Source organism: Scardinius erythrophthalmus (assembly GCF_964197995.2).
Source record: "Scardinius erythrophthalmus genome assembly, chromosome: 1".
In the NCBI taxonomy this organism is placed as follows: domain Eukaryota; kingdom Metazoa; phylum Chordata; class Actinopteri; order Cypriniformes; family Leuciscidae; genus Scardinius; species Scardinius erythrophthalmus.
The window spans coordinates 23,787,777-23,814,166 of NC_138221.1; the positions used below are offsets into that span (position 1 = coordinate 23,787,777).

Consider the following 26,390-nt stretch of genomic DNA (forward strand, 5'->3'; position numbering starts at 1 on the left):
AAAATCAGGACGGGAGATGATCACAGTCCGATACACTTTAACACTGAAGTGTTGTTTCTACCAAATATAAAAATGTAATTAAAAAAATAAATAAACCAATGTTTGGTTTGGTCCATATTTTACCCAAAGTTGAGTTGAAACAACCAAGATTTTTTTTTTTTTTTTTTTTTTTGAGTGTAGCCTCACACTTCAGACATGCGGTTCATATTGTTAGTGCCTTACAATACATTGGCATAAAGAAGGCATAGAAAATATTTTGAGAGGAAACTGTTACACCAATAAAGATTTGTATTCTATTTCACAAAGTTTGTGCCTAATGAAGACACTGATGGTCGAAACGTACAAGTTAATAATAATAATAATAATAATAATAATTATTACCTGCTTGAATTGAAGGCAAAGTCCCATAAAGAAGAAAGACACAAAGCAGAGCAAAGATCTTCATCGTGACCCTCGTGATTATGACTGAAAGCCTTACGTTTACTATTTCATGGTTATAGATACCCGGAAATACAGTATAGCCTATTTGAAATGTGTTTGAGCGAGAAGCGCATTTCCTGAAATCTGGTCTGAGAGAAACATGCACACTGAAGTGTAAATCTTGTGGTGAAAAATAAAGACCACAGCCAGTGAGAAAAAAACAGACTGAGGTTTGCAACTGTGTGAAAGTACACTCAAATATCACAGGACAGATAAAAAAAAAAAAAAACTTCACACTGCAGTTGTTTACTGCAATAAAGAAAGGTTGTCTGCGTGGCTTTTCTACTCCAACAGTTTTATACTAATTTGCACATCTGTTGGTTACATCATTTTTTTTTTTTATGTGTGCTTGGTATTTAATCAAACAAAACTTGACAAAACACACACAAAAAAAATCACAATAAAAAGCAAGTTTATCAAAGTTTTATCAAACAACAGTACCCAGTGTGTATGTGTGAGCTGAAGTACTTGCATCAAGATTTGCAGCAATGCAGCAACACCAAAGTGATTTGTGTTAGGCTACTGACAGACAGGATGTGGTACACTGTCCCCCCCACATATATATGTTTTTTTTTTTAACCACATGTGTGGGCAACTGACATATATTTACCGAAATCAGTTTCACTTTTAGGAAATATAAAGAGTTAATGTATAACTTTACATCTGATTTGTATGTTATTCTTTATAGAGTGGCTTAACTTCACTTAGAAAATAAATATATGCCCTAAATATAGCTAAATATATATTTTTTTTTTTTTTTTTTTTTTAAAACACCTCATCCTAATGTGCCTTGATAAGTTCTTATTTGCGTCAAAGATACATCCTAGGATGTGCTGGTATATATCTTCAGTGATGTTCCTGAGGTCATTGGGTGTTTCGGGTCTTTCAGCATCACCCAGGTGACCCGGCCAGGGGCGATCGAGACGCTTTGGCTTCACTTTTCAGGACTTGTGCTGCACGCTTGGTCTGGACTGATGAAATATTTGGCCACACCCTAAACCATGTGACCAGGAAGACAAAAGTTGTGTAGTCTCCTCATTTCCTGATATAAATTACTATGTTAAGTGGTCTAAATATACATTTTTATTACAGTTTTTCTCGATTGTTTACACACATTTTCTGAAAGCATGCCTCATATTCTCAGAACTCTACACACAAATCAAAAAACACACACAATGGACAAAACCCCTCAATTCTCCTGCAAAATGAAACTTTACATTCAAAACAATGTTATTTCTTCTCAAAATGGTATTTTGTTTTCAAATGACACACACAAACCATCACATGAATAGACATTTATAAGAACCAGTTGAACACTGATGTGCTCAGTGTAAAACACTATGATGAATGGAAAACACTTCTTCTCCATTCATCATAATGACTTAGGCCTTTTTTTGGTTCAGTGTTACACTTACTACAGACAGTACATACATAAGTGTGTTGTAAAATATTTGAGAATATTGTTTTTATACTCAGAACACACAAATACACGGTAACAAATACATTTCATTTTTCCCACAAAAACATTGTACACAGTGTACATCCCAACCAACACAAAGTTGTACATACAGTGGTCTACATACAAAACAACAGAACAATTGACTGTATACAGTTACAGTAAAAAAAAACACAAAAAAACAAACAAAGTGGCACCCATTGCTCCATTGAAGAGCTCACCTGTTGCCCTTTTATGCTAAAGCTCTGATTGCTAATTGTAAAACGTTTCGGTTACTCACGTAACCTCTGTTCTCTCTAGAAGAGGGAACGAGAATTGCGTAGTTGCTTACGCTACGGAAAGCCTTTCTTTCTCGAGATACTGAAGCCAAAAATTATCCTTAATTTTTATAATCTTGTCAACGCAGTGCGGCAGCCTGCAGACCTAGGGCAAGCTAACTAGCGTGCCCATTGGCTGCCCTGCGGCAACTGCAGCAGCCTACCGCTGAGCCCTTGGCGTGACGTCACGACCAATGAGCGCGCTTGGCGCGCTTAATGCGTCACAGCCCGCGAAAAGGGGTGTGGCTTAGCGTATATAAACAGGGCTCGGAGGCTGCTTCTCTGGTTTCTGTCGCATGAAGCGAAATGAGCTCGTGGCGCGAGCACGGCGGGCTACGCAATACTCGTTCCCTCTTCTAGAGAGAACAGAGGTTACGTGAGTAACCGAAACGTTCTCTCACGAGAGGTTCTCTCGTATTGCGTAGTTGCTTACGCTACGGGAACGCCCTTGTCAACGCCGTGCGCGCCCAGCATCCACTGAATGAGTCCCAGGGAGAGCCCGGGGAACGTGATAGCGGAGAGCCGGGCAGCCCGAAGAGGGCTAGCGCCGTACATAAGCACACACTAGGGGGTTAGGAGCGGCACGGCCGGTCCTAACTGACAATTCCCTGCATAGTGCAGCTCAACCAGTAGAGCTAAATCACACAACGTAGCCTGCGCACAGATAGTGGGCTGGCATACGCGAGACTTAGACTGATAACACTTTCGCCTGCAAGGCGGGAACATCCAGGTTGTAAAACCTAACAAATGTGGAGGGGGAGGCCCAGCCTGCCGCTGCACAAATGTCATGAATGGGAATCCCGCTGGACCATGCCCACGACGAGGCCATGCCTCTAGTGGAATGAGCTCGAACGCCCAATGGGCACTGCAGGTCTTTAGACGCATAAGCAGCAGCAATAGCGTCCACTATCCATCTGGACAGGCTGTGTTTCGAGGCGGCGAGACCCTTGGTGCGCCCACCAAACGAAACAAAGAGCTGATCCGAGCGCCTGAAAGCGGCGGACCGTGAAATGTAGTTTCTCAACGCCCTGACCGGGCAGAGGAGATTACTATCGGCCTCGCTGCCGTGCGTCGGCAGGGCCGAGAGGGAAATGACCTGTGCTCTGAAGGGAGTGCCCAAAATTTTTGGAACGTACCCATGCCTCGGTCTGAGAATGACTTTGGAGTCATTAGGTCCGAACTCGAGCCACGCGGCGTTAACAGATAACGCGTGAAGGTCTCCCACTCGTTTGACTGACGACAGAGCTATCAGAAAAACGGTTTTGAGCGTGAGGTATTTCATATCCACAGTTTCCAAGGGTTCGAAGGGATGCGCTCTCAGGGCCTCCAAGACCAGAGAGAGATCCCACATAGGAACCGAGGGGGGTCGCGGGGGGTTCATCCTCCTGGCTCCCCTAAGGAAGCGGATGACGAGCTCGTTCCTTCCTAATGCGCGGCCCTGCTCAGAAACAGAGAGCGCTGAAATGGCCGCAACATAGACTTTGAGCGTGGAGGGGGACCTGCCCGCGTCCAGTAGCTCTTGAAGGAAACACAGTACTCGCGATACCCCACATGTCTGTGGATCGAGCCCCTTAGCAGTGCACCATGTGTTAAACACTGACCATTTCGACATGTAGAGCCGCCTCGTAGAGGGGGCTCTAGATTGTATGATCGTGTTCATGACCCCGTCTGGCAGATTAGCGTGTAATCGTTGAGGCTCCACGCATGCAGAGACCAGCGCTCTGGATGGGGATGCCATATCGATCCGCGTGCTTGAGAGAGAAGGTCTCTCCTCACCGGTATCGGCCAGGGGGCTGAGTCTGCCAGCTGTATTAGATCCGGGAACCAAGCTTGGTTCTCCCAGCATGGGGCTATGAGGAGCACTGAGTGGCGCGCTTCCCTGATTCTCTCGATGACCTGAGGCAGCAGAGAGACCGGGGGAAAAGCGTACAATGGGCTGCTGGGCCAGATCTGGGCCAGCGCGTCCTCGTTCTTCGAGAAGAACTCTGGGCAGTGAGCGTTGTCTTTTGACGCAAAAAGGTCGACTTTCGCTTTGCCGAACCGTCGCCACAGTGACTGGACTGTTTGGGGGTGTAGAGACCACTCCCCAGGGGGAACGTTGTCCCTGGACAGTCTGTCGGGGCCCTCGTTCAGGTGGCCAGGCACATGCGCGGCTCTCAGCGAGCGCAGAGAGTGCTGAGCCCACACGAGGAGGCGTTCCTCCAGGGTGCAGAGCATCTTTGATCTGACACCGCCCTGGTGATTCACGTAGGCCACTACCGATGTATTGTCCGTGCGGACTAGAACATGGTGACCGTGGAGGAATGGGAGGAAGTGTTTGAGCGCTTTCTCGACCGCGAGCATCTCTAGACAGTTTATGTGTAGGAGATTCTCCTGGTCTGACCAGCGGCCATAGACCGGTCTGCCTTCGAAGAGCGCTCCCCAACCTAGGTTGGAAGCGTCTGTCGAGACAACTTTCCGGTGTGAAATCACTCCCATAGTCACTCCTGTGTGATACCATCTCAAGAATGGCCTGTGACGGGGAGTTATCTGGATCTGAAAATATGCGTCTTTTAGATCGAGAGAGATAAACCAGTCTCCTGGGCGAATCTGCGCGAGGATTTTTCTGGTTGTGATCATTTTGAACGGCCGTCTCATGAGGGCTTTGTTCAGATGTCTCAGATCTAAAATAGGTCTGAACGCTCCGTCCTTCTTGGGCACGAGGAAGTAGCGGCTGTAAAAGCCCGACTCGCTCAAAGAAGGATGAACCTGTTCTATAGCCCCTTTGCGCAGCAGCTTCGCTATTTCTGCTTGAAGCAAGTGCGCAGCTTCTGAACTCACTCTCGTCTCCGTCTGTGCTGTATAGCGCGGAGGGCGACGAGCGAATTGAAGCGAATAGCCGTGTTTTATAGTTTTCAGCACCCATTCTGACGCGCCCTGAATCGCTTCCCATGCTTCCGCATGCATAGCTAGGGGTCGAATGGTCTCTGGGCTCAGATCGCCGCGCTGCGCGGGATGGGGAGCCTGAATCAGAGATAAAGGTGCGGCGCCCGCGCCGCTGGTGCTCGAACACGGGGGCTGGTGAACAGTATTGGCCGACTGTACAGCGTTCAGTAGCTCGGTCCCATCGGATGGAGCGTGATTTGCTGTCAAACATCCCAGGCGCGAGAGTGGCGTGGGGATTATAATGTCTACAAGTGAGTGCGCGTGCTCGTGAGCGGGCGCAGGGTTTACACTTATGACACGGCCAGTGTTTGGGAGCTTTAGAGGGTCTGTGACCCAAGGTAACTGGCTGGCAGAGCGAGCAGCGGGTAGGTGTGAGCACAAGGTTGTGGGCACATTTTCTACATTTAATACTCGAGCGGCTTGCGACCGCTTCATGAGAGAGCGCTCTGTACGCGTTACCATGGGGACCCTGTTTGTGTGAAGCAGTGAGCACATGGGAGTGGGCACATTTTCTACACTTATAACACCCTCGGCTTGAGCCGCTGTTGCCCGGGGTAACCGAGTGGCAGAGCGAGTTACAGGTAGATGTGAGCACAGAGTTGTGGGCACCTTTACTACACTTATTACTCGAGCGGCGTGTGACCGCTTTATGAGAGAGCGCTCTGAACGCGTTACCATGGGGACCGTGTTTGTGTGAAGCAGTGAGCACGTGGGAGTGGGCACATTTTCTACACTTACAACACCCTCGGCCGGAGCCGGAAAGCCCGAATTTACACTCTTTCTGAGATTTATTTGGGCCGCCGTAAAAACGGCGTTTGTGTGCAGGCGAGCAAGTGGTATTACTGGCTCGTTGGCTGCGATGTAAGCTGCTGCAGTAGCCTGCACTGAGGGGACTGACAGCGCTGGGCGTTTTGATGGCGGTCCGGCCGCAGCGGGACTCAGCCATCTCTTCCTCCCTGCGGGTGCTAGGAGGACTTCGCGGGCTCAGACTTCAGCGTTATCTTGGGACGCGGACCCCGGGGGGGCGGCGGTCTGTGACGGCTGGTCGAGCGCGACCTAGGGCGGCCGCCCTGGCGTCGCTGCGAAGTGGTTGGTGGCCGAGACGAGCGCTGTGTGGAGCTGCGCGCAGGAGGCTGAGCTTGAGAGCGGCCTGCGGCTGGGCTCGAGCGGCGAGGCAGGAAGAGATTCATAGCCTGCGACGCCTTCTGCACTTCAGAGAAGCGGTCCACAATCCCGCTGACCGCAGGGCCGAAGAGGCCGGTGGGCGAGAGCGGGGCGTTGAGGAAAACAGCGCGTTCTGACTCACTCATATCCGCCAGCGTCAACCATAAGTGTCTGTCGATGACGGTGAGCGCGGCCATAGATCTGCCGATGGCTTGTGCAGCGGTCTTGGTAGCGCGGAGCGAAAGGTCCGTCGCGCTGCGCAGATCTGTTAAGGCTGTATGATCCGAGCCCTTCTCGTCCAATTCGCGGAGGAGGTCGGCTTGCAGGATCTGAAGAACAGCCATCGAGTGCAGGGCAGAAGCAGCTTGGCCGGAGGCGGCGAATGCGCGGCCGGCGAGAGCTGATGTGGTCCTGCAGGCTTTAGACGGCAGGGCAGACTTTGAGCGCCACCTAGCAGACGGCGGGCAAAGGTGCGTTGCCACCGCTTCCTCAACGGAAGGGATGCCGGTATAGCCTTTCTCGGCGGCCCCGTCCACCTGGGAGAGAGCCGAGGAGACAGACGAGCGGAGTCTAGCGGAGAAGGGCGCGCTCCACGACTTCGATAGCTCCTGGTGGAGCTCAGGCAGGAAGGGTGCTGACCTAGAGGCTGGCGCTTGGCGGCGGCTAGGCAGAAAACACCCGTCGAGTCGGTTAGGCGCGGGCTCCTTGGGTGGGGACCAGTCCAATCCCAGTCGGTCGACCGCTTTGGTGAGGAGGCGGATAAGCTCCGCGTCGACACTGGAGCGGGACCTGCCAGACTCAGGAGTCGAGGAGGCGGAGCGGTGAGAGCCCGACCACTCCTCGCTGTCCGAAGCAAGCAGAGAGCAGCTGTCAGCGGCGTCATCTGCTTCATCCCCTGAGGCGACGGCAGTGCGGGCAGTAGCCGGCCGCTGCGCGTCGGTGAAGGGCGGGGGAGAAGGAGAAAGCGAGGCTCGCGGGAGGGGCTCCGGCGAGCGCTCAGCTATAACCACCGGCTCGGGAGGCCTTTGAGAGCGGCGTTTCTTCTTACGCGGCCCTGAAGAGGCAGCCGGGGAAGGTGGAGGATCGTCAAACATGGCGAGTCGAGCCCGCAGGGTCGACATCGGCAAGTCCTCACACTGTTCGCAGCCGCCCGAGGAGAGGGCGCGGGCTGCGTGGTCGAAGCCCAGGCAGAGAGCGCAAACCACGTGGCGGTCTCCATCGCTGAGCGGGGCTCTGCACGAGCCACAGGATGAGCGAGGCATTTGCAACAACGCCTCGCGCTCTTTTAGATGCAAAAGTGTGTCGCGGGGCGAACACACAACACATACAACACAGAGCAGTAAAGGATATGATCGCCGGATAGCGAAGCAGGCAGGGAAAGCTGAAGGCGGCGAAGGCGGCGAAGGCGGCCGGCGTCCTCAGGCTGAGATCCTCGGCGTGCTGGTCGCTTGTTTCGACGGCGGCTTCCTCAGAGAGCAGCGATGCGAAGAGCTTCGCTGAAAAGACAGAAATCAGAGAAGCAGCCTCCGAGCCCTGTTTATATACGCTAAGCCACACCCCTTTTCGCGGGCTGTGACGCATTAAGCGCGCCAAGCGCGCTCATTGGTCGTGACGTCACGCCAAGGGCTCAGCGGTAGGCTGCTGCAGTTGCCGCAGGGCAGCCAATGGGCACGCTAGTTAGCTTGCCCTAGGTCTGCAGGCTGCCGCACTGCGTTGACAAGATTATAAAAATTAAGGATAATTTTTGGCTTCAGTATCTCGAGAAAGAAAGGCTTTCCGTAGCGTAAGCAACTACGCAATACGAGAGAACCTCTCGTAAGAGAACTGTGTGACGGGTGTTTGCCCATGTGATGAGTCAGTGTGCATATTTGAATGGCAGTGTGTTCCTTGTGAAAACAAGAGATTTTTTGCATGAAAATTGTGCCAAAAGCAGAGAATTGTGTGTAGTGTTTTGAAAAAGGTGTGTTTTAGAACTGCAATTTGAGTGTAAAGCAGGAATTGTGCTTGTAGTTTAGCAGAATTGGTTCAAGCGGTTGGTGAATGAGTTACATGTTGTGGTCATTGTGTCTCAAGTACCAGTATTTGTGTGTAAACAGTTGAGAAAAACTTCAACCCATTTAATTCCAAATTTTTCCCAGACACAAAAATATCCAAGTCATGTGTCATTAGTATCCCTTTGAAACAATCAATCATAATTTTTAGAAATTTTCATGGAAAAGTGTGTGAAAAAGTGTGTTGTGACCGGTGGGATACTGTGTTGTATCAACCACTGGACAGACTGAATATAGGTCTATTTGACCTGTGCAGTGTTTTTGTGTGTGTGTTTCTGAGTGTGTGTGTGTGTGTGTGTGTGTGTGTGTGTGTGTGTGTGTGTGTGTGTGTCTTTGTGTAAAATTAGGTAGAAAGTTAGGTAGCAACAGAAAGCATACCTGTCAAGTATCCCGTTTTGGCCGGGAAAGTCCCGTATTTTACCCTTCTTTCCCGCCGTCCTCCCGTATTAGTATTTTCCCGTAAATCTCCCGGTTTTTAACCTGCGTTATTAAAAAATAATAATAGGCTACCCCGGGCCCGGGCGGAGTAAAAAAAAAAATACAAAAAACCTTCCTAATCTGAGTCTGTCAGTAGCCTCGCGATAACTGCCACCTGCAGTAGCCTACAGGTACTGTAGGTGGCAGTTGTCGCGAGGTCAGTGTGTGAGGTCAGATGATGAGTGACAACCCTTACAGTCTATGGTGACAACGCGGGAAAAAACAGAAAAAAAACAGAGACGGATGATGGACGCTACTACAGAGACGGAAGGTACGCACAGTATTTATAGTGTTCTCTGTACCTATTGTCCTGTGCATTGTTCATAATAAAGTTTGTTAAAAAAAAGAAGAAAAAAGACGGAATTGGGCACTCCTGCCAAAAAACCAAAACCCTCATGTAAATACCGCGAATGCAAAGTCTGCAACAAATTTGTACAATAACTCACTGAAAGAGTAAAGAAAAGTTATGTAAAATGAAAAGAAAAACTGTAAAAGAAAAGCAATATGAAATGAAAAGAACGTGTGGAATGAAAATAAAATGTAAATGTAAAGACAAGCAATGATAAATGAACAGAAAATATGCAAATAAGCCTTTAAATAAATGCTCTTCATATACACCCTTTTGTGTTTTCATTTAGGCTATAATGAATGTTCACAGCATGGGGGGGGGGGGGGGGCGGGTTGGCGCCGGAAAATTTCCCTTATTTTCAAATCCAAAACTTGCCAGGTATGGCAGAAAGTAAGGTAGAACAGTTAGCCTATATGTATTAGCATGTAGATACAATGGGTTATCCCACCGGTCACTATTGTTGCCGGTGACATGTTTGTGAGTTCTATGACCACATTAAACAAAGTTGAGTAATTGCAAATGCATATATCAATACTAGACACCTTAAACATGATGTGTACCAAAAATCTATGTCCTATCTTTATGTTAACATACTTTACTAACATATTCTTTGGGAGCTTTCTTGCTGACATCCTCTTCTCTTGGCGCAAACAGGAAGTAAACAGCTCTGGTCATGTGACAATTTACAGTAAACATGCGACACTGCACATATTTCATTGAGACCCTTTATTATTTCAATATCTGCTGGAAATGCATTGATAGATCATTTAGTAACATTTTTATAGCCTTAGAAATGAAAAAAAAATTACGGTCACTATTGTGACCAGTGGGATTGAATTGACCAGTGGGATTAAATGATCGTGGGATTAATCATATCATCTGTGGTAGGTGTAGGATCATAAAATGTGTTCAGTCATTTCATTCGATCCGAATTAAATAATACCATGTGTTCCCTGTCAGTCAACGTGGGTTTGCAGACCTAACAGCACAGCCTGTTCACCCTGTTCAAATTTTCTTCACATTTTCTTTCTAAAAGTGACCAAAAAGCCATTTAAAGCAGTTAATTAAATAATAATAATCATCAACATCCTCAGACGGGGATCCACAGACATTACAATTAAGTGCCTTTAGAAACGGTTTCTATTTTTCTGTGACGTCGTGCTGGAACAACAAACACAAAGTAGGGCTGGGCGATTTAAATCGCGATATTGTTATGCGCATCTCGTCAGTAAAGCCGGTTCCTTGATTAGTAGTAAATCACCATCACCTGCTTTCAGATGAAGCGGCATTTAGGGCTGAGGAGATAATTAAGTGATTAATTTAGTGATGATTGAGCATTATTGAAGACACCTGATGTTAACAAGCAGAATCACTGAAGAAGAAAATCACAAATTGTAAGTTACCATTAAGGTACCATTAAGATGGGTGTTTGCTTTAGTTGGGCTCTAGACCATTATATGTTTATTTTAATATTTACTGTTGTTCGTCTGCTGTTAATGTTTTATAACAATTAACTGAACAAAGTAAAATGTTATCATATAGTGTTGGTTATGTTTTGACATAATCATGCTGTGTGATCTAAAAAATAAAGCATATTAAGATAGTTTGGTTTAACTTGTTAGCTGCAGTTTAGTGATTCTTCAGCCTATAATTATTAGTACTTTACTTATAATTCAAAATATTTAATAAACATTGTTCTGATCAAAAAGACATTCAGACATATTCATTTAAAACACAGACATCAATAATCAGCCTGTGAATCTCAACAATGGTGACAATAATAAAGCATGTTGCAGTGGCTGCCACCAATCACAACTCATTAATGGCTCCCATCATGCATTGCGGTATGAATACATTATGATCTGAATTGTCTATGTAATTTACTTTTCCTCATTGAATATTCTGCTCCTCACCATTGTTGAGATGCATAGACTGAATCTTGACATCTGTGTGTGCCTAAAAGAATGATTTTTTTTTTTTTTTAAACAACTTTTAAGAAATCCTTTATATTGTAACAAAAATTCTGGCCATTTATTCAGATTCACAGTTATGCAGTAACCAACAACATAAATCGAAGTCAGAAAGGAGGATTTTAATGAGTTCAGTGATCAAGTTCAAATAATGATTGTAATAATATAACTAACACCATCAGATCACTTTTTATTCTTTGTTCAACGGGCAGTTTTAACTCAGATACAACCGTCAAACAAAATCTAAAGTATATAAAAGGGTCAGAGCCCAACTAAAGCAAACACCCATCACAATAATGGTAACTTACAATTTGCGATTTTCTCCTTCAGCGATTCTACTTGTTAACATCAGGTGTCTTCAATAATGTTCAATCATCACTAAATTAATCACTTAGTTATCTCATTAACTTAAACACTCTTGAGTGTGGACTCATACACTCCCAGGAGTGTTAATTTAACACCGCTAATTTACTGGAGGTTTTGCTGTGTACAAAGAGCCGTAGTTAACTGACAAGCTGAGCCATATCGCATTAAATATCGCTGGCGATACGTCCGCGATATTCATGTGATTTGGCTCAGCTTGTCAGTTAACTACGGCTCTTTGTAGTAAATGCCGCTCCATCTGAAAGCAGGTGATGGTGATTTACTACTAATCAAGGAACCGGCTTTACTGATGAGATGCGCATAACAATATCGCGATTTAAATCGCCCAGCCCTAACACAAAGTGTGGCAATGATCATCTCAAGTGCTGTTTATGTGCTTTATTTACTGTTAAAAGCGTGTAATGTGACTTTGAATGTCATTTAGTGTTCAAGCTTTGTAGCTGTAAAAGCAACAATGGATAATTCACCTCAGATCTTAAAATTAAACAAATGGAAACAAGAACGTTAAAACTGTGAACAAACAAGTGTATTATTTGACAAAGTTTGTTTTAGTAACTCAGTGGCCTATGTATTTTGGTGTAATATTTGTGAATTTGATTATGTCAAGTCAAGTCAAGTCATCTTCATTTATATAGCGCTTTTAACAATGTAGATTGTCTCAAAGCAGCTTTACAGAGATAAGCGTATAATTTAAGGCAACAGAGATTGTTTCGGCTGTACAGCAGAGTTAAGTTATTTCCATCTAAAGTTAGTTTTAATTGATTTGCTTCCGTCGCAATGATCATTTGTTATTAAATTAGGGGCCGCTAAGACGACACCATTCTCTCTACACAGACTTTAAATGCGAACCTGTGAGAAACACTGATGGCGTTCACATGCGCATTTAGAATGGGTTCTATAGTTATGTGCGTTTGAATATACGCAGGTTTGGAATTCCCTACAAGCCAAGCCTAAACAGAATACTTGTCTTTCCTTATAAATTTTGATAAGGAATTTTATTTTATTTGTTGCTTTTTGGTAGGACCGCGAGACGAATTTTCCCGACAACGCCTTATCTGTAGAGTGGTAGTGGGATCCTCCATAGGGAGAGACTAGTTGGCACTTCAGCACTGCGTTGTCATCGGTCCAGGCGAAGGTCCTTCGTCAGATCTGGATACGGCCTGGATCCGGCAGGCTGCAGGAAAAGCGTAGATGCCATTCTTCTCATGATGCAACGAGTACATCAGGATTTTTGGGAAGTGTTCCCGGTTCCGGCTGACCTACTATATGCAGCCTAACATTAAATTATAGAAGTCTATAATGTATTATGTGAAAGCTAGGTCAAAGAGATGTGTCTTTAATCTGGCTTTGAACTGACAGAGTGTGTCTGCTTCCCGGACAATGGTAGGAAGACTGTTCCAGAGTTTTGGTGCTAAATAGGAAAAGGATCTACCGCCAGCAGTCGATTTTGATATTCTAGGTATTATCAACTGGCCGGAATTTTGAGATCGTAATAGACGTGACGGACTATAATGCGTTAAGAGCTCGCTCAAGTACTGCGGAGCTAAACCATTCAGTGCTTTGTAAGTAATCAGCAATATTTTAAAATTGATGCGATGTTTAATAGGGAGCCAATGCAGTTTTGACAGAACTGGGCTAATATGGTCATACTTCCTGGTTCTGGTAAGAACTCGAGCTGCTGCGTTTTGAACTAGCTGTAGTTTGTTTATTAAGCGTGCAGGGCAACCACCCAGTAGAGCATTACAATAATCTAGCCTTGAGGTCATGAACGCATGAACTAACTGTTCCGCATTTGTCAATGAGAGCATATGGCGTAATTTAGATATATTTTTAAGATGGAAAAATGCAGTTTTACAGATACTAGACACGTGACTTTCAAATGAAAGATTGGTATCAAAGAGCACACCCAGGTTCCTAACCGACGACGAAGACTTAACAGAGCAGCCATCAAGTGTTAGACAGTATTCTAGATTATTACGTGAGGAAGTTTTTTGTCCAATAATTAGAAACTCTGTTTTTTCAGAATTAAGTAGTAGGAAATTACAAGTCATCCAATTTTTTATATCCGCTATGCATTCCGTTAATTTTGTGAATTGGTAAGTTTCGTTAGGTTTTGAAGAAATATAGAGCTGAGTATCATCGGCATAACAGTGAAAGCTAATGCCATGTTTCCTAATGATATCTCCTAAGGGTAGCATGTACAGAGTGAACAGCAACGGTCCTAGTACTGAGCCTTGTGGTACGCCATACTGAACTTGTGATCGATGAGACATCTCATCATTTACTGCTACAAACTGATAACGGTCAGATAAGTATGATTTAAACCATGCTAGTGCATTTCCCGTAATGCCAACATAATGTTCTAATCTATTTAAAAGAACGTTGTGGTCGATGGTGTCAAATGCAGCACTAAGATCGAGTAACACTAATAGCGAGATACAACCACGATCGGATGATAAGAGCAAATCATTTGTGACTCTAACGAGAGCTGTTTCGGTACTATGGTACGGTCTAAATCCTGACTGGAAATCCTCGCAGATATCATTTCTTTCAAGAAAGGAACACAGTTGTGAGGATACCGCCTTTTCTAATATCTTTGACAGAAAAGGTAGATTCGAGATCGGCCTGTAATTGACTAATTCTGAAGGATCAAGTTGCGTTTTTTTAACAAGCGGTTTAATCATAGCCAGCTTAAAGTTTTTTGGTACGTATCCTAGAGACAAAGACGAATTAATGATATTAAGAAGAGGATCTATGACCTCTGGAAGTATTTCTTTCAGTAGCTTAGTCGGTATAGGGTCTAACATACATGTTGTAGATTTAGATGATTTAATGAGTTTAGTAAATTCTTCCTCTCCTATAGCAACGAATGAATCAAATTTTTCCTCAGGGAGACTACAATGCACTGCCTGATGTGATACTGTAGTAGACGGTTGCATAGTTATAATTTTGTCCCTGATATTATCAATCTTATAAGTGAAGAAGTTCATAAAGTCATTACTGCTGTGTTGCTTGGAAACTTCGGTGCTTGAAGCTTTATTTTTCGTTAGTTTAGCCACCGTTTCAAATAAATACCTAGGATTATGTTTATTTTCTTCTAATAGGGTTGAAAAATAAGCAGATCTAGCAGCTTTTAAAGCCTCTCTGTAAGTAATTGAGCTCTCTTTCCATGAAATGCGAAATACCTCTAATTTTGTTTTCTTCCAGTTGTGCTCCATTTTTCTGGCTGCTCTCTTAAGGGCCCGAGTGTGCTCGTTGTACCACGGCGTTGGACTTTTTTCTTTAATCTTCTTTAAGCGCAACGGAGCAACTGTGTCTAAAGTGCTGGAAAAGAGAGAGTTAATCGTTTCTGTTGTAATATCTAGTTCTTCTAAGCTATCTGAGATGCTGAGATGATGAAACTGTTTAGGAAGATTATTAATAAAGCAATCTTTAGTAGCAGAAGTGATAGGTCTCACATATTTGAAACACGGAGTCGGCTTTGCAGCCTTGGCTAAATGAAGTTTACACGAGACTAGATAATGATCTGAGATGTCATCGCTCTGCTGCAGAATTTCAACGGCATCAACATCTATTCCATGTGATAATATTAGATCTAGAGTACACTGTAAAAACTAAAGGAGCCTCAAATATCCTGTCGGATACTCAAGGAACTTAAAAATGTAATTTAGGTGCCTCAAAGCTCTTTCTCCTATAGTAGGGTTACTGGAGGAGCATTGACAATATTTGAGGTTCTTGCTGGAACTTATGGGATCCTTTAAGCACTTTGTATTTAGTTCAGAGGTTCTGGAGTCACCTTTTCATTACCATGAGTCCTCAAAGTGCTTTGGGGGAAAATAGAGGAACTTGAATGTGATAAAAGGGTTATTGGAAGATCTTTTAACATTTAAGTGGTTCCTGGAGGATCTCTTATGTTAAAGCCAGCTTCTGGAGGAACCCAGTGGTTCAGTGAGGCCAGAATGATATTATTATTATCCTATTATTACTTAAGTTTGATTCAGTATATATACCCAGGTGAAAAATACGTATAGGCTACTATTAAAAATGAACTTGAGTGTGTTTTTAGTAGGCCTTCAATACAAATATAACCTACTTTAATGCATTTTAATACATTTAACAGTAGCCTACGTCTTTTTCACCTGGGTAGCTTACATTTATTTAGTATAGGCCTATTTTATTGATTAATTTAAACCTTAAACAGCAACACTAAATAATAATAATATTAATAAAAAAAATCATTAATTATTATTGAATAAATAATAGTAATAAAATAATATTTTTTACTTGTTCATAAATTATTATTTGAAGAAGAAGAACCAGGAGGATAAAGGTTTTATTCAGTCACGAAACTGCTGCTGTTCCTCTGCTGTCGTCGCTTCAGTGGTGCTCGCGCTGCTCGCGCGCAACAAAGCTCAGCTGATCGACATATACGATACGTCATCGCGTTTGAAAGTAACGGCTCTCCTCATCAAAGCCTGCCGCATCTTCCGCCGTTTGTTCGGCTCTCCGTTACAAGGTTTGTAAACTCGCCAACGAAATATAAATACTCACTATTCAAACACACACATATATAAACTAAATTTACTATACATTACTACGTTTTTACAGTGTTTACCACTCGTTTATTGCTATGGTTTATTGAACAGTATCTGGTATGAAGGTTTTAGCCGCGATGCAAACTACGTTGATCTAATGAACAAATTGAAATTATTGACTTATTGTCTTAGATTGATTTAAAGTTAGTCATTCAATTCAACATATTCTGTACAACTGTGTCTTCAAATTGCTGATATAACTTACAGCCTAACTAATTTAGCTGATTCCTGCTGTCGTCATTGGCGTTTGTTATGAATAACAAAAGCAGATTAATATAGTTTGGTCTGTTTTTGTTTAGCCTAACTTTACTTACTACAGCCTACAGGTCCCCTCATTCTCTCAGATATCATTTTGAATCCATTTAGTGGTAAATAAATACTATGTTGTGAATAATCAGCTTTGTTATTTTGTTTCCCCAGAACAACCAGTACAATGTTTCAGTGGCAACATTGAATTACAGTAAGTACCTGCACCACATGCAAGTACTTTATTACTATGAACTTTCTCTGTGTGCAGTTGTATTGTTTGACTGTGTACTTGTGTTTTTTAATCAGTTATTCTCTGAAAATCTTCTTCCCTCATGCTCTCAAATCTCATTCATGTTACATTCATGTAATATCACTGGTTTGGAGCCAATAATGCTATGCATTTTTTATAGGCTATACCTTAATCATATGCATTTGAATATAAGACATTTGAACCCTGAATTATAACTTCAAGTTTGGTCTTTTTCGACAAAAAAAGGAAAAAGCTATTAAATGGCTTCATAAGACTTACAACACAACCCATAACACATGAGTTGTGAATTCATTGATTATTTTTAGGATCTTTTCTGGGACATTTTTGGAGCTTAACCATTTTTATATAAATTGTTGCATTGAATTGAACTAGACAAGTGTACATAAGAATGGTTTCATGAATGATTTACACAATTCTTTTCTGCTTGTGTTTCATGCAGTGAAAGTGAATGGTGACTGGGGTTGCATTATGCCTGAGATCTGCTTTTGGGTTCCACAGACAGAAAGTCAAACAGGTTTGGAACGTCACAAGGCTGAGGAAATTATTTAAATTTCACAACAATCACTTTAATAACCTTAGTAACAGTAAATTTTGTATTTTGCAGGGATCTCGGTAAGCTGAAATACAAGTTTGAAGAAGAATAAAAATCCTCCTGTAGACCTGAAAATCACTGAAGTGCCTGGACCATCCACCAGAAAAGAGGAAAAACAAACGGAAAATGAAGCTGATGCACCTTTTCACTTTTCTAACTCGTTAAAGGGATACTCCACTTTAAAATGAAAATTCTGTCATCATATACTCACCCTCATGTTGTTTCAAACCTGTATGAATTTCTTTCTTCTGCTGAACAGAAAGGAAGATATTTAGAAGATTATCAGTAACCAGACAGTTTTTGGGTCCCATTGACTTCCATAGTATATTTTTTTCCTACTAAGGAAGTCAATGGGACCCAAAAACTGTCTGGTTACTGATAATCTTCTAAATATCTTCCTTTCTGTTCAGCAGAAGAAAGAAATTCATACAGGTTTGAAACAACATGAGGGTGAGTATATGATGACAGAATTTTCATTTTAAAAGTGAACTACTCCTTTAAGTACCTCACATCACCTTGTGAAGTCCCTTGTGAAGATTTTATAATTGATTGCATTTTATGTTGCAGCGAGTAAAGGTGCGTCACATTTGTGAATTTCGTGAAATTACACAGGCAAAAAGGTCCATTGACCATTGTCAGCAGTGTAGCAATGTAATGTATGAAGCACCACACAAAATTGCTGAACAGTAGCGTCAGACTTAAGCGAACTGAAACACGTTTTAAAATTAAGTGTAGATGGACATTTTTAATTAGTCAATTTTAATTTTTTACATTGATTTATTACATGGAACATGTGTTTTCCATGCATTTTGTTGAGATGTCTTTTCTTGTGTAGCCTATTGCATACACATGGTTGATTATTCATGTTACTTAGGCCTATGTATTATACAATTTTTTTTTGTGTGTATTCATTGATATTAATCTATTACTAGCTTTTTTCCCCAAGTGCATTGAAGTGTATGTATTAAAATGGATCTAAAATATGTAATAAACAATTCTTATTTTGTATTTGGTTCAGTTTGTTTATTATAATAGAAGTTTATGGTAACCGTAGTAACAACATGAAATTAATTTAATACAAATAATAAAAAATAATAAAAAATTGAAATTTGGTTCCTGGAGGCACCCACAGTGGTTCCACACAGTGCTTCATATAAGAGTTCCTCAGGAAACCTGTGTGGTTCCTCAGAGAACCACCCCTTTTTAAAGGGTGCCTAGAGGATCTACAGACGGTTCCGCCGGTGTGGCAAAGTGAAGAACCCCAAAAGGTTCCTCCAGGCACCTTTAATTTTTACAGTGTATGATTACGACGATGAGTAGGTCCTGACACGTGTTGTCTAACTCCAATTGAATTTACAATGTCTTTAAATGCCAATCCCAATGCATCTTTTTCATTATCGATGTGTATATTAAAATCACCAACAATTAGTACTTTATCTGCAGTCAATATTAATTCTGATAGAAAGTCCGCAAATTCTTTGATAAAGTCTGTATGGTGCCCTGGTGGCCTGTATACAGTAGCCAACACAAATCTCAAACGTGATTTATCGTTTACACTATATATTTTTACATTAAGCACCAATGCTTCAAAAGAATTATATTTAAAACTTGATTTCTTAGTGGTTTTGAAACTATTACTATAAATTACAGCAACACCACCCCCTTTGCGTTTCAGACGAGGCTCATGTTTATAACAGTAATCTTGCGGGGTTGATTCATTTAAAGTAATGTAATCGTTTTAGCCAGGTTTCTGTCAAACACAGCACATCTAGGTTATTATCTGAAATCATATCGTTAACAACGAGTGCTTTTGAAGTAAGCGATCGAATATTCAGCAACCCAAGCTTTAGCATTTGCTCATCTGTATTATAGCTGTTTTTTATTTGTTGAACATCAATTAAATTTTTATCCTTAGTTGGGTTTAAACGTTTTTTGGATTTCCAAATTCGGGGAACAGACACAGTCTCTATATGATGATAACTAGGTGAAAGAGGCTCTATGTGATAGGATGTATCTGACCTTGGTGACGCGAGGCCGCTAGCAGACAGTCGGTTTAGCCAGTCTGTCTGCTTCCTGACCTGAGCCCCAGATTGTCATGTTTGAGCTCTGAGACTATGAGCCATATTACTAGAGAGAAGAGCAGCACCATCCCAGGAGGGATGAATACCATCTCTTTTCAACAGGTCAGGTTTGCCCCAAAAACTTTTCCAATTGTCTATGAATTCTATATTATTAAGCGGACACCACCGAGACAGCCAACCGTTAAGCGAACATAATCTACTAACTATCTCATCACTCCTGCGAACAGGAAGGGGGCCAGAGCAAATTACAGTCCTAGCCTAGCTACTTATCCATTTTCTTGCGAGTGCCGTCAAGTTTACTCTCTAGTGCCGCGAGACTCCGCCCACACGCCGTTCTGATTGGCTGTGATTTTTGATTGACGTTGTGGCATCTCATAGTCGCGTCGTGTCGCGTCCAAGCGGGAAGGAAGTCGACCGGAAGTTGAAGTCGGCCGGGTGCCGCCATCTTGAGCGGAACTTCACTTGCGTTAGCAATCCCATTGACTTCCATTCATTTTGGCGTCACTTTGACAGCGAATAACTTTACATCTGAGGCGTTTGAAGACTCCATTTGTCCATTTTTTATTTCTAAAGAAACACGACAATGTATAAAATGCTCCATTACCTTGTAGCTTATGTTATGGCCCCGTAGAAGCAGTTTTTGTAAAAGTAGGCTAACGATTGCGTCATAACCAAGCGACTCTTTGTCGCACATTAGAGAGATTACCGTATGGACAGGAGGAGAAGCTCGCTGGCAATCGGGGGGACGTAGAGGCAAAATGACAATATAATTAATCAGAATACCTAGCAAAAGTTGATCCTGCTCCAAGCTCATGGACAATTCCTACTCACACTCTCCGTCTCTGCAAGATTCGGAAGGGAATGATTCAGATTTCTCTTGGCACATCTACTAGAAGACAGACGGGTTGCTCACGTGGTCCGTGTAACGCTTTGCTCGGTTTGAGTCTGCGCGTCAGGAAAGGAAGTGCTAAGAAATCGCTAAAAATGGGTTTCACTTGTCTCAATTGAGTTCCAATGGGGTCGCTGTGTCCATTTCTTTTACTGTCTATGGTCGCGTCTAGTGTGGACAGACACACTGCCTGTCGCTGGAATTTTATTGCGTCGCGTGTAGTTAGCACACGGTGTGAGAGTTAAACCTCTGTTTATTCCTCCTCTGCTGAGATCTTCACAGATTTAATGTCTTCTTTTCTCTTCAGTTGATTTCATCTAAGACTGTGTCTGAAGTCAGTTGTAGTTCTTGTGTTTCTGCTCGTCTCTTTTGTAGCAACAATGGGTTGTACATTAATATTAATATTAGCTCAAATGATCTATAGGGAATTTTAATAATTAATCATGAATATGATTAATATTTTGCATATTACAGTTACATTAATTTATCGCAGCTGAACTAGATTGATATATGAATGATTACCATAACGGGTTATGGTTCGTCATTAACCCCCTGAGGTCGGCTATCGCGCCGGCGCGATAGGCTCGTTTTTTTCCGTATGAGTGCAAAAAAAAATAAAAAAAAATATTAATTTTTATCTTATATGCTTGTGTTATACATCAATCGATCCTGTTTAGTGTGTATTTTTTTTGTGTATGCTCATAATAAAAACAAAGTGTTGTGCTTTTTGCCAAATAAAGAAAAATAAACATGATGCGAGTTCTGCCTACTCTCTGTCAGTGAAGTCAATTCTGAAACGCGTCCGAAAATGAACTGTAACTCAGCGAATACTCAGTCAAACAGGCATACAGTCACACAGGCATGAAGCTTGAATTTTCTTCTTTTAAATGAAGTAATTTTTATAAAAAACAAATATTCACAGTGTTATATTGTTACTTAATTTAATAAAACAATAAATGATGCGATGGCACAAGGAATTCTTAGATGCTCACTCTTTTAATCCAGATCGAACTCACATGTACATCTCACATTCCCTCTTGTATCTACACTGATCAATCGCCCTTCTCTATCCCCCTCTAGTGTTCAGTTCTTGTAATAACAGTTTATGTAGACACAACATCCCCCCAATACGTAAGATATTTTCCTTCCCACTTAATCTATCAGTAATTACCATAAAACAAAAAGATGTTTCATTCCAACATTAAGCAATAACCCAAGGAAGTAAAATGGTTTGAACAGTATTTTTTTTTTTTTTAAATATAGTGCTTGAGCACAAAAACAAGCTTATCTTAATTATAACAGGAACAGAACGTATAAGCTATAGACTATGCAATGTATAACTATACATTTACGTCTCGAAATCCTTTAGCCATGAGGGAGGTTTGCGCATTCTTGACGGACGTTCCTCAACCTGCGGGAAGTTATCAGCTTCATTACAGAAGGGACTTTGCTCCGCAAGCTCAGCTGCAGGATCAGGCATCTGAACAGCTCGTGCCAATCGTGAGGAATGCCATTTCCTTCCATCCTCTAGCAAGTAGGTATTCGGACCCACTTGTTTGTGAATTTCAACAGGATCAGAAAATTTGCAGTGTCCCTTCGGCACATGAAAGGGCTTGCGCACTCGCACCCTGTCCCCCTCTTTGAGAATAAGCCGTCGTGCTCCACGTTTTGCATCAGTATAACGCTTCATTTGAGATTGCTTAAGAACAACTCGCTTGCGAACATCCGTTGTCTGGAGAGTGCTTGCAGGGGAATGAAGGGCAACGTTCAGTTTTGTTCTCATCTTCCGCCCATGGAGTAATTCGAAGGGAGAAACTCCCGTGGTAGCATGTGGAGTAGAGCGATAAACTTGGAGAAAGTCTGTAACAGTACGTTTCCATGGCTTAGATTGTACTATAGCCGACTGTACACAGTCCTTAAGAACTCTGTTAAAACGTTCTATAGCCCCGTTCGCGGCTGGGTTATAGACAGCCGTGCGAACTGCCGCAATGCCTCTTTCTCGCAGAAAGGTGGTGAACGCATCCGACGTGAATTGTGGCCCATTATCCGTAACCAACTCTACCGGGTAACCATGGCGACTGAAAATACCATTGAGAAAGTCAATAACAACCCCTGTCGTCACAGACGATGTAAAGGCAACTTCTGGCCATTTGGAATAGTAATCAGTTAATGTAATAGCGTACTTACAGTCCCAACCAGCAGTGTCAAACGGGCCGACAATGTCCATTCCCAGTTTACTCCATGGTGCATCTGGAAAAGGTACCGGTTGGAGGGGGGCGGTAACCGTACGAGCAGATTTATCCAGCCTTTGACACAGCTCGCACGAGGAGACCTGAGTCTGGATCATCTGATCCATTCCAGGGAACCAGTATAGTTCGCGTAAGCGCTGTTTTGTCCTCACGATTCCCTGGTGACTTTCGTGCGCGAGAGTTATTAGTTTATGTCTCAATGTCACTGGAACTACTAGACGGGTGTCCCTGAACACCACATTGTCCTTGACACTAAGTTCATTCCTCACATTGTAGTAGGGCTGAAGGTCGGTATGCACAGCTTTTACAGAAACAGGCCATCCTTTTTCGATTTGGGTGCATAAAGCGGTCAGTTCAGGACACGAGGCTGCAGCAGTTTCGAACTCGGATGGTGAAATCGCAGTCAGGGCAGTAGACAGTAAAGCGACCAGCTCTGGCTCATCATCAGAGGTAGAAGCAGAAGCGAGAGGAAGAGGCAACCGCGACAGACAGTCTGCAACATGATTTGATGAGCCAGCCCGATACACAACGTCATAAGTGAAACACAGAAGGCGAGCTGACCACCGAGCAATGCGCATCCCGGCACGTCCAGCTCCCCGCGTAGACAGCAGTGTTGTCAGCGCCTGGTGATCAGTGCGCAGCGTAAAACGTCTGCCCCAGAGGTATGTGCGCCACTTCTCGACGGCCCAAACACACGCTAAAGCCTCTTTCTCCACAGTTGAATAACGCCGTTCGGCTGAGGTTAAGGTTCGTGACGCAAATGCCACTGTGCGTTCACTGTGATCTGGGTACACCTGCGATAATATCGCTCCCAGACCATAATCTGATGCATCAGTGGACACAATGATTGGCATTTCTGGGTTGAATAGGGCAAGCGCTGAACTGTCCACTAAGCATTTCTTAACATCCATAAAGCTCTGTTGGGCATCATCAGTCCATTCAAATTCAGAATCCTGGCGCAGGCATGCACGCAACGGCTCAACGAGAGTGGCATAATTAGGTATAAACTTATTATACCAGGACAACATACCCAGAAAGGAGCGCAAGCTGGTGACATCAGTTGGAGCTGGGGCCTGCATTATTGCTTGCAGATGATCTTCATCAGGTTGGATACCATTTCCATTCACCATGTGTCCAAGGAAGCGCAAGCAGGACTGACGGAAATTACACTTTTTCTCATTCATTCGTAGACCAGCCTCGCTTAGACGTTTGAGGACAGCATCCAAAGCAACGTCATGGTCTTGCTGTGTACGTCCGAAACAGATGATGTCATCCAAGTAATTCTGTACATTGGGAATATCTTTGAGTATTATTGACATCATTTTCTGGAATGCGGCCGGAGCCGATGCGAGGCCATACGGAACACGGCAAAAACGAAACAGCCCGTCGTGCGTTATAAACGCTGTGAGGTCACGGCTATCTGGATGGAGCGGAACCTGGTGGTAAGCGTTTTCCAGATCAATGGTAGAAAAAACAGTTGCACCTGACAAGGCAGCTAAAGTCTCCTCCATGTGTGGCAGAGGGTAAGCATCCACTATAATAGCCTTATTAGGCTCCCGCAAATCAACACACATTCTAATTCCTCCTGTCTTTTTTTGTACTACAACAATTGGTGAGATCCACGGTGAAGCATCAATTTTCTCTATTACACCTGTGCTGAGAAGGCGGTTCAGTTCATCAGACACAGCAGCACGTATTGAGAAAGGAAGACGTCGCAGTTTTTGTCGCACAGGTACAGCGGAGTGTACGACTTTAACTTTATGCATGAACCCTTTCACACAACCTGTCGCAGGTGCAGAAGAGGAAAGCTGCATCACTGGTGTCAGAGGAAGAGAAGCAGGTAGGTCGGCGGCCCGTGCAGGAGTGATTGTATTCCCTTCTATGCAAAGGTGTAGAGCAGATATCAAGTCCATCCCCATTAGAGCAGTTCCTGATTCCACAATAAAGAAGGTAGCAGAGCATTCTACATTGTCTTTAATAACAGTAGCTGGCAGACAGCCGAGCACAGTAATAGGCGAGCGCGAGTATGTAACTAGTTGCGCTGTCGATGGCTGCAATTGTGTACCTTTGAAGTGTTTTTCATACACAGATCGAGGCAGAACTGATACTGAAGCGCCAGTATCCACGATCAGTTCCACGTTTGCAAAGGACTTGGGTGTCTGGATGCCCACAGCACACTGGATTTTATTCTGCATGCTGGATCCTTGAATTAACAGTAACGTGTACTCGGGTAACTCAACTTCTCTAACTGTGTGCGTAGGAGCCGAACGACACACGCGTGCAAAGTGTCCCTCTTTATTACAGTTTTTTCATATTGCTCTTGTAGCCGGGCACTCTCTTGCATTAGCCAAGTGTCCACTAGAACCACAACGAAAACATGCGCGTGTTTGCGCAGCAGGTGCAGAAGATTTTGAAAAGGTATTTGCGGTGAACGTAGTTCTTTGTTGTTTGCGCTGAACGGCATTACGTTGAACTTGGACGGCTTGCACAGGAAAACTCCGTTCCCCGATGACCTTTGCTTGTTCCGATGCAGACTCGACTTGGGTCGCAGTTGTAATAGCTTCTGCCAATGTAAGGTCAGGTCTGAAGAGCAGTCTCTCGCGAATTCGAGGATCCGACACATGCTCAATGAGTTGATCTCGAATCATGTCATTTGTATTAGGAAAATCACAAGTTGCAGCTAACTGTCTCAGTGCAGCAATATAATTCACTATAGACTCGTGAGCACCTTGCACTCGTTTCCGGAAATTATGACGTTCTACCACAACATTTATGGCAGGGGTGAAATGTGTACTCAACGCAGTGATAGCAGACTCCAGTGTATCTCCAGTCTCTGGTAATGTATAAAAAATCCTTTGTCCTTCGGTTCCTAAGCAATGAAGCAGCAAGGCTCTTTTCCTTGCCTCTGGCCAAGCATCACCTGTAGCTCCCACGACGAGAAGATAGTTGCGGAACATCCTGGTCCACGTTGTGAATGGAATGCTGGGCTCACCCGGACAGGGCAGAAATAACTCTGGAAATGGAGCGTTCAGTGCAGCCATCGTCACGCAATATAGATGCAGACCACCTCGTCGCCAATTTGTTATATTGTTACTTAATTTAATAAAACAATAAATGATGCGATGGCACAAGGAATTCTTAGATGCTCACTCTTTTAATCCAGATCGAACTCACATGTACATCTCACATTCCCTCTTGTATCTACACTGATCAATCGCCCTTCTCTATCCCCCTCTAGTGTTCAGTTCTTGTAATAACAGTTTATGTAGACACAACACACAGTTTATGTAATATGTATGCAAAGAGAGAGATGTCAGTCGTTCTCATCTCAGCTAATTAAGTTTTAATGTGCTCCGCCCACTGAGAGCGCGCGCTATTCAAACGCAAATGTGAGGCGATCCAAACAAACCTGTGAAACGCCCACATCAGCTGGATAACACACACCGCGAGTTCACTTTCAGACTTATGTAGCCTACTTTACGATGCTGTGAGGAATACTACTATCTTGATAATCCTGCAAAAATTTACCTCAGAAGTTCTGGAAGTATCATTTCGAGGAGCAAACGGATCCCGCTGAGGAATTAGGTCAGTTCTGTTTGCTTTGTTCTAATCGGAATGAATGAACGCAAAGATGCGTGCTGTTGTGGAGCTACTACAGCTGGCAAAAATACTGTTTAAATATGAATTGCGTTTCTGTGTATGTATGAATGAATGAACGAACGAACGCACAGATGCGCGCTGTTGTGGAGCTACTACAGCTGGCAAAAATACTGTTTAAATATGAATTGCGTTTCTGTGTATGAATGAATGAACGAACGAACGCACAGATGCGTGCTGTTGTGGAGCTACTACAGCTGGCCAAAATACTGTTTAAATAATATGAATCGCGTT

At 43.4% G+C, this 26,390-nt stretch overlaps 1 protein-coding gene across 1 annotated transcript in view; it reads left to right on the plus strand.

Annotated features, from left to right (window-relative positions):
- LOC308697603 (uncharacterized protein) overlaps positions 1-18,286 on the plus strand; it is a 641,328-nt gene extending 623,042 nt beyond the window's left edge. The window contains exons 3-6 of the mRNA XM_081376953.1: positions 15,882-16,089; positions 16,589-16,628; positions 17,128-17,202; positions 17,293-18,286. Of these exons, the coding sequence (XP_081233079.1) occupies positions 15,882-16,089; positions 16,589-16,628; positions 17,128-17,143 (264 nt within the window). The 3' untranslated portion in view covers positions 17,144-17,202; positions 17,293-18,286. The remainder of the gene's footprint in view (positions 1-15,881; positions 16,090-16,588; positions 16,629-17,127; positions 17,203-17,292) is intronic.
- The last annotated feature ends 8,104 nt before the right edge of the window (positions 18,287-26,390 follow it).